General features: G+C 32.9%; 1 protein-coding gene across 1 annotated transcript; it reads left to right on the plus strand.

The window, feature by feature from the left end:
* The first annotated feature begins 5,794 nt into the window (after window positions 1-5,794).
* Window positions 5,795-8,736, plus strand: LOC107404495 (receptor-like protein EIX2). The gene is made up of 2 exons (XM_048466379.2): window positions 5,795-6,152; window positions 6,245-8,736. The coding sequence occupies exons 1-2, from the start codon at window positions 5,795-5,797 to the stop codon at window positions 8,734-8,736; spliced, it is 2,850 nt and encodes a 949-aa protein (XP_048322336.2).
* The last annotated feature ends 3,473 nt before the right edge of the window (window positions 8,737-12,209 follow it).

Raw genomic sequence — 12,209 nt, forward strand, 5'->3', positions numbered from 1 at the left:
GAGATTCAGCTTTATCTGATTCATTTAAATACTCTTCCAATTCATTAATATCATACAAATCATTGTGGCCTTCATCCATCTAGAACCTATTAAAAACAAAATAAACATATACATATATGTATATATATATATATATATATACAAATATATATACATATAGCTGTCAAAATCAGCAGGCCAGGTTATATTAACAACTTCACAGCAATCAAGTCACACATCACTTCACAATCTCCAAACTTCACAGCAAACAATTTCACAGCCTATGCTTCACTACACTTTCCAAAAGCAATTTTTGACCTTCCCACATGCAAAAATAACGAGAAAAAGGCTAAGTAACTTACCTCCAAATAATAGACAATCACACAATTGTTTGTGATCTTGGAATTAAACAAAGAAAAGGAATGCTATTCGATTTATGCAAGTCACGATAGGCTGTTTGATTTTATCTACAAAACAGGGGAAAAAAATATATTAGACCACAAAGCAAAATAAAAAAAATAAAATTGCAATACTAATTAGAAAAAACAGAAAAAAAATACACTTCTTCCATCCAAACTCCTGGTGTTAAGACTGATTAGAAAAAACAGCATTCCATAGTTTCCATGTATAATATTTTATGTATTTAAAATAGCATAGATTCTTTAAGTAATGGGAAACAACCACCAAAGGAAATTAAAAGAGAATAAATTCCAGAGAATTAGAAGCTTATCAAACCTGCCACATCTGTTCTACCATTTGGAGAGGAATTAGATTCACTGCCCAAATTAGTGCTGACTGCTGAGAGTTTGAGAAGCCTGTCCAACAGGTGATTCAGGCAAGCTGTTTGGTCCTTGAAGGTGACTGAAGAAGTAGCTTTCTTCCAATATATTCTGCGATTGTGAACAAAAAATGCAGGTTAAGGTTTTTATTCATATTTATCAAGACAAAAAGTTTTAGTTATGCATAAATAATTTTGAGTGACTTGAGGAAAAGAACCTCATATATAATTATATATAAATATATAAATAAAAATATATATATATATATATATATATATATGCAGCTTGTACTTTAAGTTTAGCTTGTACATAATTATGAACATTATTATGATGAATTTATATAATAATTGGGCAGATACTGCCAAGTCCACCATTCAACAAAATAAGCCATTTGAATCAAACAAACAACAATATAAACACTCTGATTTGCACAAGATTTTAGGGCATAAATATAAATGAATTGAAATAAAAAAATAATATTTATTTTCCATCATTCATGCAAATGACATAATTGAGTACAAGTATGCATTTTTAACCATTAAGAGCAAGAATCAAATTGGCAATGACAGATTGTTCAACAAAGAAATTAATTTTTAAATATTTTTAAAGTTCTAGATTCAAAATTACTATTATTTGATAAAGAAATTATACATAACCCAAAAAGTTTCCACTTAGTTTTCTTAATCATTGTTCTTTTTTATATCACTTATCCCCAACCAAATCATTCTGCACCTACACCATTACACAAGAAAAGAATAAACTTAAACATCACCGAAAAGAAAAAAAGTGAAATTTGACTATCTTTTAAGAGGAAATTTGACTAGTCTGAGTCAATACTCAATATTTTATTGGATTACCGGGTTTTAGACAAGAGCATGAAAAAGTAATGAATTAACTGCCTTCTATGGCAGTCTTTAACTCTTTTTAAGCCAGCAAAAGCTCCGCTACTCACTCTTTTAAATAGATCACAGCAACTGGGTATTTTCTACTTTTCATTTTCAGTTCTCTGTATTTGCTTTCTCTGAATCTGTTTTTTTTTTTTTTGGGTGTTTCCAGAAAGTAATAAAAATACTATTTTTCTGTTTTTCTGCTTGTGTTTGTTTTTTCTCTAAATCAGAATCAGATGGTGCCATTCTCATCTTGTTGCTGTATCGATTGAGATGAGAGGAGCTTCTCCGAGTCCCGTGGAGCCCAGACTCCGTTTGTCTGCTTCAGCTAAGTCAGTCTCTTTCTGTCTCTGTCTCTTTGTTTTCTGTGTTTCATTGCTTTCATTTCTGGGTTTTTAGCTTAATTGGGTTGTGAAGGATGATTGCAATTTCCCGGAAAATTGTTTAATTTGTGCATAGGTGTTTCAGTGTTTGTGTAATTAGGATGTAGAGTGAGCCTCGTGAAAGTGTTGAGTGTTACAAGATTTGAATTGTGTGAGATGCAAAGATCTATTTAATTTTCCAATTCGAAGGGAAGCAGAAAGAAACGAAAAAAAAATAAAATAGAAGTTGCTAACTCGAAATAAAATAAAATTATGAAAGATTTCCTTTCAATTTCAATCAATCAATAATCACTATAATAATAATAAGAAATATAATGATTTTTACCTGCAGAGCTTGGGACTTGGGAGGGTGACGAGTGGTGGCGTTGCTTGGGAGTTCAATCGGGTGGTGGCTGGCCGGAGGATGCTGCCTGCAAGTGGCGATTGGCGACGCGAATGCTAGGGCTTCAATTTCGTTTTGTGAGAATCTGAGATTGTGTTCTGTTGAGTGCTGTCACTGTTGTGTATTGTGTTTTCATCTTGAAATCCAACGGTGGTAATTAGATGGTGAGAGATCAATGGCTTACAAAATTTCATAGAAATAATTTAATGAAAATAATTTTTGCAAAATGGCTCTTTGGTTATGAAACGGTTCGGTTCGCGTTGGGTGGGTTAAAATTCCTTCCAACCCGTAACCCGAACCGAAAATCTAACATTTAAATATGTATAACCCGACCCAAACCGACTAAACAATAAAAACCAATCCAAACCGACCCAAATTCTTCGGTTTGGTCGGTTTTGTCGGGTCAGGTCGGTTTTTGCCCACCCCTACTTATCCCTATATAAGAAAAAATTAAATGACATATGATATTATCCATTATAACAAAATTATTTATATATATATATATATATACACACACACACACAAAAAGACAAGGTATCCAATGCTCATCATTGCTAATCAATAATGGTGTTCCCATGCTCATTAGAGCTACGTCAGCTAACACGGTGCATTTTATATGTATGAACAAGATCATCATTTAATTTCTTTTTTAAGTGGAGGCCCAATAAGGTTTACCAAGTACTGTGGAGAACTATTTCCTCAAGTGTGGATTTGTGAACCAAGTAAATCATACACGTATTCGCCACTGGAAAAATGCAGTTTTACGTGTATACTCGCATATGGTATGAGTAATTAGCTGGTTACACGGAACAGGGGATTAACTGGACTTTAAGGGGGAGCGCTGATAAAAAGGGGAAAAAACCATAACGCATGGCTTAGAGATTCTAACAGCTGAATTCATATACGTACATATAATAAGTATGGAATCGAAAGTTGGAAGTCTGCTACCTAAAAGCCCATCCCAATCTTACCAGTTTTATTCTATACGTATGCAAATACATTTAGAAAAAGAATAGATTTAATATACTCCACGCAAGTGAAAGGGACATAAATATCCAAATAATAAGGTGTGACAAATTAGAAGGAAAGTTAGAAATTAAAACTCTCGGACACCATGGAGGGACTATCAATATAAATTCTTCCTATATATCATGGATGGTGTAATGTCATTGAGCTAGACATCTCCATCTCTGGATGCAAGTTCCTCAAGGTAGGCTGCTGTTTATAAAAATGTTCAACAAAATCAAATAAAGACCAAGGATTCCTCAAGGTAGGCTGCTGTTTATGAGATGTTTAATAAAATCAAATAAAGACCAAGGATCGAGGCTCACAAGGTTGGTGGGGCTGTCGTAGAAGACATTGAAGGCGAGAATGAACTTGAGGATGCATACTTGAGATACCATACAAAGCCAGATGTGCAACTCCTTGCTGGATTCTCGTTTGTATGTTCCATGTGAAGAAACAGTTGCTTTATGGTTAAAGTGGCAGCGAGAAGTTAAAAGAGTAATCAGACTATTGAAAAGATTCTATAACACACCAATAAGGTGTTAATTAAGTTGGTAACAAACTGCAATTTAAAATTTATACTTGATCAGAAGTGAGAAATATTGGTTGGAGTAGTTTTTGTTGGGAAAAAAAACATACCTATTGACACTTTAATTTTGGAATAGAAACTAAGTCCATACCCAATTGAATATGAAGATACCATATGGTAAAAAAAAATTCTGATGAAAGTTGCAGCTTAAATGGGTAAGAGAGAAGGTTGGGTTGGATAGTTAACAACGAATTTTTTTTGCAACTAATAAATATGATAAATAAATTGTTAGAAAATGCAAATGAAGTCCCATATTGATAAGAAATCCAAAGAAAAAATCTACTATATAATTCACATAGATTATTATATCAATTTGTCAAATTGAGATTATTATATCAATTGTCAAATTGTTTTGGAATAGAATCTCATATAAATTCGCCCAAATTGGCTTGGGCATAAACTGGAAGTCAAACAGTTGTTTGGTGTCAATCGGACTAATTTTTTTTTTATATATTAATGGATAAAAAAATATAATTTATCATATTATTCATTGATTTGTAAACTAAACAAAATGATTTTGATTTTAATTAGATGAGTCATTTATCTAATAATTTTATAAAAGAGTTTTATCTAATTAATATTATCAAAATAAAATAATTATTTGTATATATTTCTTCTATTATTATACAGTAATTAAAAAATCATATATTAATCGAAGACTTGACGAATAATTTATCTACACTCTGCAACTATATTAATTAATGGATAAATGAAAATTGATGTATATTTTATAATTGATTAGATTTGGAAATCCCAATATTAAAAAAAAAAAATTAAAGTGGAAAAGAAACGTTGGTTTGGAGCCAAGAATGGAGAGAGGAAGCAGTCCCAAGTGTCACCAAGCTGACCCACCTCTTGATGGGAGAACTTATCCGATGAAATGCCAAACTATTCCACTGTTTAGATTTCTAATCCCGCCTTGTTTTTCATGGGATATTATTATTAAAGCAGTGCTAACAACACTTGCTTTGTTTGTCATTATTGGTATAATCCCATCCTATTGGAGAAAAATATAAACAAAATAAAAATTAATTTTTTATCAGTTTAAGTTTTTAGAATAATATATTTCAATTTGGTATTCAAAAAGTTAAAAATACATATAAAGATTCAAAAAAAAATCCTAATAAAGGTAAACCTATATGTGAGAAAGAATATTTAAGAAAAATATAAATGAAATGACCTACAATGACTCAAAAAAGAGCTCAATAAAAACCTATATATAAGGAAAAAATATTAAAAAAATATATAAATAAAATGAAAATTTATATTTTATCGATTTAAATTTTTAGGATGAGTAGTATATTTCAGCTCACCCTTACCTAGCGTACCATATCTAGCGTACCAAATACGCTCACCCTTACCTAGCATACCAAATACGCCTTCAAAGTCTTTCTCTATGTAGGACTAGGAGCCAAATACGCCTCCAAAGTCTTTCTCTATGCCGGACTAGGAGCCAAATAATAGGAGACGTAGGCGCTAAAAATAAATTAGTAAAAGTCAGTCAACATGGAAAAATATGTTTTGTTTTGTCTACCAAATAATATTCAACATGATCAATTACACCAAAATAATAATAATAATAATAATAATCAACATGAGAAGATAAGAAAACACATCTCTCGCCCACACAGGACAAGCGGACAGGCAAGAAGCAAAGGCACAAGTAGTTTCAGTGGGTGGGAAAAAAAAATATATATATATATATATATTTGTGCCAACAAGAGAGAGAGAAAAAAAAAAAAACAAACAAATAAGGTGAACAAATTTTTGTGCCAACAAATATCATGAAGATGAGAGGTACTGGTAGATCGATTGCATGGTGTGCTGGACTTGTATTATCCATTGCAACCATTGCTATATTCAGCGAGGGTGGCAAAAGTATAGTTCAAGCACGGTGCATAGACAGTGAGAGACAAGCTCTTCTTGACTTCAAACAGGGCCTTGAAGATTATCATAACACCTTATCCTCTTGGACAAGCGGCGAAGGAGAAGACTGTTGCCTTTGGAGAGGTGTCAAATGTGACAACAAAACCAATCATGTTGTGGTACTTCGTCTTGGTGATCATGTTCTTGAACCAGGCAACTTTGGTCATGACTACTCCAGATACTTTCATGACTTTGATTATTATGTCATAATCGAGCCTAACAGTAGGTTCGGCGGTGAGATTGGCTCTTCCTTGGTTGAACTGAAATACTTGAGGCACTTGGACCTTAGTTTCAATGATTTTTCAAGATTCCAGAGTTCATTGGTTCTTTAACTCGGCTTAGATACCTTAACCTTGGATCCAATCCAATAAGTGGAACTATCCCTTCCCAACTTGGTAATCTCACTAGGCTGCGTTTTCTTGCTCTTGATCGTGCCGATGAGTTGATTGCTGATAATCTGGAATGGCTTCCCCGTCTTTCATCGCTGACAACCCTTAAATTGGGTACTCTCACTCTATCCAAGCCCGCCGATTGGCTTCAATCAATCAAAATGGCCCCTTCATTGTCAAGCTTGGAATTGTTTGAGTGCTATTTTCCTTATAAGGTAGCTACTTCATCTCTTTCTCATATAAATTCTTCCAATTCTCTTAGAGCTCTTGTCATAAAACACAGTAAATTCCATCCTACAGCAATTCCTTGGTTGCTCAATGTCAGCTATAATTTAGTCAATCTTACTATAAAGCATAGCGAAATAATAGATCCACTCCCAAATTCTTTTGACAGTATGAGGTCCCTTGAAAACATTGATTTGAAATCAAATAAACTTGAAGGTGGAATACCAAAATCCTTGGGGAATCTTTGCAATGTAAAGTCTCTGGATCTTTCTTTCAACCTTTTGAATGACACGCTACATCTTATAGAGACTTTGACTGGTTGCACTGCCAAGTCCTTGGAGATTTTGTATTTGCAGGGCAACGAACTTGTAGGTTCATTGCCTGATCTTTCCCAATTTTCATCCTTGAAAGAGTTACGCTTAGCTGATAATAAACTAAATGGTAGCTTAGCGGAAAGTATTGGCCAGCTCTCTAATCTTGAGATCCTAGAAGTTTCTTCAAATTATATTACTGGAGTAATCTCCAAAGCCCACCTACAAAAATTATCCAAATTGAAGGGGTTAGATTTATCATTCAACTCCTTGACATTGAATTTTGAGTCCAAGTGGGTTCCACCCTTTCAACTCTTTTCCTTAAAGTTGAGTTCTTGTAAGTTGGGTGCACCATTTCCTGGTTGGCTTCAGACCCAGGTGAAATTGATTAACATTGATATCTCTAAATCCGGTATTTCAGACAATATCCCTGACTGGTTCTACAATTTGACACCCAAATTAATCAACTTGAATCTGTCTTTCAATTCTTTCAAAGGTATCTTACCAAATTTTCCCTTGAGATATGATATCTACCCAGTCATTGATTTGAGCTCCAACCAGTTTTATGGTTCCGTTCCCGTTTCTCTTGCTAATGCATCTGCACTGATTATCTCCAATAATTCAATTACGACCTTCAAGCTATTCTTATGTACAGAAGTATCTGATAGGCCAACAACTTTTCTTGACCTTTCTAACAATATGTTATCTGAAAGCCTTCCTGATTGTTGGATGCATTTGGGTAAATTGAGAGTTCTTAATTTGGAAAACAATAAATTGTCTGGAAATATTCCTTCCTCATTGGGTTCGCTGGATCAAATTTCAACACTGCGTTTGAGCAACAACAGCATCTCAGGAATTTTGCCTTCCTCGTTGAAGAATTGCAGTTTGCTACGACTTTTAGATGTTGGACAAAACAATTTGTATGGAGAAATACCAATATGGATTGGAGATTATCTAACTGATTTGATTGTCCTGCATTTAAAGTCAAATAGATTCTACGGGAGCTTACCTTTAAGTTTATGTCAGCTTAGTGATATTCAAATACTGGATCTTTCCCTAAATGATTTATTTGGAGTCATTCCACGGTGCTTCCATAACTTTACCCCAATGATTCATGAAGCAGATGATTCTGATTACGGTACTTTTGTCGATGGCATTGATTCTTCATATATCATTGATCCATCGAGAGGTTATGGACGAATCTTTGTAAATTATGCATACATAACATGGAAAGGGAAAAACTACAAGTATGACAAGAATCTCAGACTACTCAGAATTATTGATCTTTCAAGTAATAAACTGAGCGGAGAGATTCCTACAAATCTGACAAATCTTGTAGAGTTGGTCCAGTTAAACCTCTCAAGGAACAACTTGAGTGGAACCATCCCTGCGAGCATAGGGAAGATGAAGCTGCTGGAATCTCTGGATCTATCCCACAACCAGCTTTCTGGTAAAATTCCAATGGGATTAGCTGATATATCTTATTTAGCTTTCTTGGACTTGTCGAATAACCAGTTGTGGGGGAGAATCCCTACTGGCACTCAATTGCAAAGCTTTGCACCTTCCCAATATTCAGAGAACAGAGGACTTTGTGGACCTCCTCTGAATGTTACATGTTGTGGAGATGGAAAATTGCAAGAAACTTCTACTTCATGCGAAACCGGTGCTGGAAGAAACGTTGAAGAAGATGATGAAGAGTGGGTTGATATGTCATGGTTTTACATGGGAATTGGAGTTGGATTCGGTATTGGGTTTCTGGGAACCTGTGGGTTGGCTTGGTATTTCAACACTTCCTGGAGACGTATCTATTTTAACCAGCTTTTGGGTCGTCGTCGTTGGAGGACTAGCCACTATGGAGCTAGATTAAGAAGGCCACTTTGAACCTGGTAAGAGCGTTTCCATTTTTTTTTTCTTTTTCTTATTTTAATCTGCTTTTTAATTATCATTTTTGTGTGTCTGTAATATAACTTTATTGTGTTTCTGTTTTAATGTTCACAAGGACCTCACCGCATTGACACTTCGAAGAACCATCAATTAAATTATAATCCAGCGAAGGGCATGTGGAAATTAAGCATCTGATACATATATTGTCCAATGATGAAATCATTCCTTTTGAAACAAAAACAAAACAAAAACAAAAAAGATTTATGTTTGTGTGTTGTGTGTATCTAGCCTATTGTGAAATGGTTCATGCATGATGAACAATAAACCCTATTAGTATGGCATTCCCTTGGCAGTCCTTGTGGTTGCTTCTATAATTGTGTTTTGTGTTGGTGTAAACTCTATGAGTAAAGCCTTTCTGTTTGTATTATTATTGAATTCAGCTTCCTAAGTAAATAAGTCTTAATATTTTCTATTTTGATTTTATTTCTTCCATTTTCTATTTGTCTAAAATTTCTTTAACCTCTTTCTAGTTATATGAAAGTTGATGTATTCTTAATAGTATATATTAATCTGCTCGAATTTCATTCTTATTTACTATTTTTTTTTTTAAATTATAATGTAGATAATTTCTGTTCATTACAAAACTAATTAATAAAACAGACAACAATTTCACATATGGCTAAGAAGATCAGATAATGATAAACATACAGATTTAGTGGTTTTCACAGCTAACCAACTATTTCTGCTGTAATTAATGTTAATTAGTAGTATATATTGAGCATTGTTCCCAATTAACACGGGGCTTGCCAACATATTATATTATAATATTATTAAGAGCAAGGGGTTCGTTTGCATTCCTTGTGACAGTGAGCCCCTTAAGTTCAGCAGGCTTAAGTTTAATTGGGCCTAAATTAATTAGTTGAAAAAACCAGCGTTTTCCAAATTTGTTACGATGTAGATAAAAGGGGCCAATCTATACCAAGGCCCATTCTATATGATACAATCTTTTCAAGCCCAACAAGGGCCCAACTATCTAACCAATGTCAATGTGGAATCAAAAGTTGTTATCAAAAATTCAAAAACCATTGCAAAAGTCTTTTCGAAAAAAATAAAATCGTGTGTGGACGAGAAATGAGTTATCTATTGCTATGGGTATAGAAGGGAGGTTATACCTTTTTGAAGTAGGGGTTAATAATATTTTCAGTTAATGAATTAAGTATGGGTGTGAAAATGAGATTGTACAATGTTGGAAGACTTCCAGCGTTTTGATTCTTTAATTAAAGAAATGCAAAAATCTTGGGGAGTAGAAATCAACCATATCCGAAAGCTCATTTGGAGAATTCTCAAAACATGGAACTCCAAACTGAAACAAATGAATGTTTTGGCTTAGCAACAGCATGTTGGCCAAATAAGTCGTCCAGCTTATTGAATCCTTGTAATAACTATTTCTTCAAGTTTGGATTCGGGAACCAAGTAAATCATATACTCACTACTGTAAAAATGCATTTATATGAGTAAACTGGCATATGGTATGAGTAATCACCTGGTTACAAGGAACAGGAAATTAAATTGACTTTAAGGGGAAGCAGAGATATAAGAAGGAAAATAAGCCATAACCCATGGGTTAGACTCAAACAGCTGGAAGTCATATATGTACATATGGGATCGAAAGTTGCAAGTCTGCTACGTAAAACCTCGTCCCAATCTTATCAGTTTTATCCTATACATATGCATATACATATAGAAAAAGAGAAGATTTTATCTAGCACACGCAAACGAATGGGACATAAATACCCAAATAATAAGGTTTAACAAATTAGAAGGAGCTAGTTTTAAGAAACAATTATGGAATTGTCAATAAAAAATTTTCATATATATCATGGATGGTGTAATGTCATTGGGCCAGACATCTCCATCTTTTCATTATTGGACGGGCTTTCGTCAAGTAGGCTGCTGTTTATAAAATGTTCAAAACAAAGACCAAAGATCTAGACTCATAAGATTGGTGGGGCTTAGAAGACTTTCAGAGGCGGGTTCGAACTTGAGGATAAAGCAAAAAAGACTTTTGATGAATACAACTACAGTGAACGAGAATGGCGTGATTGCTAAAATAGGAACTCAGAATAATCTGATGAAAATCATCATAAAGCTTTATGCATCTTTAGTGGCACTAGTCTATGTAAGTTCAACATAAGGAAGAGTGTATAGGAAAACAAATTACACACATACGGGGAAGGGAAGCCTGAAAGATTCAATTCGAAGAAAAGTAACATTTAAATTATCAAAAATGAAAAAAAATCTGCATCCATTAAAGTTCTTAAATGACCTTTTGCTTGACAAAAAAATCTAATCAAGCAAAAGATCTCTTGAGGGTAGTGTTGATACCCAAAATTACACACCAATAAAATAGCTCCATCATACATATGTTTAAGAGTAAAACAGCATTAGACTATATTTTGAACTAGACAGGATGGATAGGACGAAATAAAAATTAATTCGGTCATGCGTTTACTGTCAATAAGACTAAACTAATTTTTTTATATTAATTGATGAAAACAATAATTTATCATATCCTTTATTAATTTGTGAACTAAACAAAATGATGTTAATTTCAACCATGTAAGTCATTTTTCTAATAATTTTTTTAAGGAGTTTTATCTAATTAATATTATGAGAATAAATGATATATTGGATAAGTATTTATTATCTTTCTTTTTTATTTTTTTGATAAAAGTATATATTATCTTTAACAGCAAATTAAATTTTCTTTTTTAGTTTTTTAAATGCAAATTAACGGGGATATGATTTTTTTAAGGAAAATTTGTTTTGTGTACGATGTATTTAATTTATTCTATACCATTTAAATCACAAAATCATATAACTAAATAATATTTATTTACTAAATCAGATAAGAGAAAATATTATATAATTTTATTATATTAAATAAAATAATTATTTGTGCATTTTTATTCTGTATTATTAAGCGATTAAAAAATATCATATATTAATCGAGGACTATATTTTAATCAATTATAATAATAATAATTTTTCTACCTTATTTTACTGTTTCTGATGTGAGTGATTTATTAGTTAAATTAATTTATTTAATTTTATGAATAAAAATTTTGATGAATAATTTATTTACATTCTACAATTATACTAATTAATTGGTAAATGAAAATTGATGCATGTTTTTGCAACGGATTAAATTTCCCAAGATTTAAATATAAAATAAATAAAATAAAATAAAACGTTTAGTTTGGAACCCAACAATGTGAAAAATATAAAATACCTGACTATTCCACTGGTTAGATTTCAAACCCCATCTTGTTTTTACGCCAATTTCTTCTGTCGAATCCTATCCTTATCAAGCGTGCCAAAAAGCCCCCCAAAGTCTCCTTTATGTAGGGCTAAGAGCCAAAATAACAGTAAACGTAAGACTAAGAGCCAAAATAATAGTAAATGTAGGC

Source organism: Ziziphus jujuba, chromosome 12, assembly GCF_031755915.1.
Source record: "Ziziphus jujuba cultivar Dongzao chromosome 12, ASM3175591v1".
Taxonomy (NCBI): domain Eukaryota; kingdom Viridiplantae; phylum Streptophyta; class Magnoliopsida; order Rosales; family Rhamnaceae; genus Ziziphus; species Ziziphus jujuba.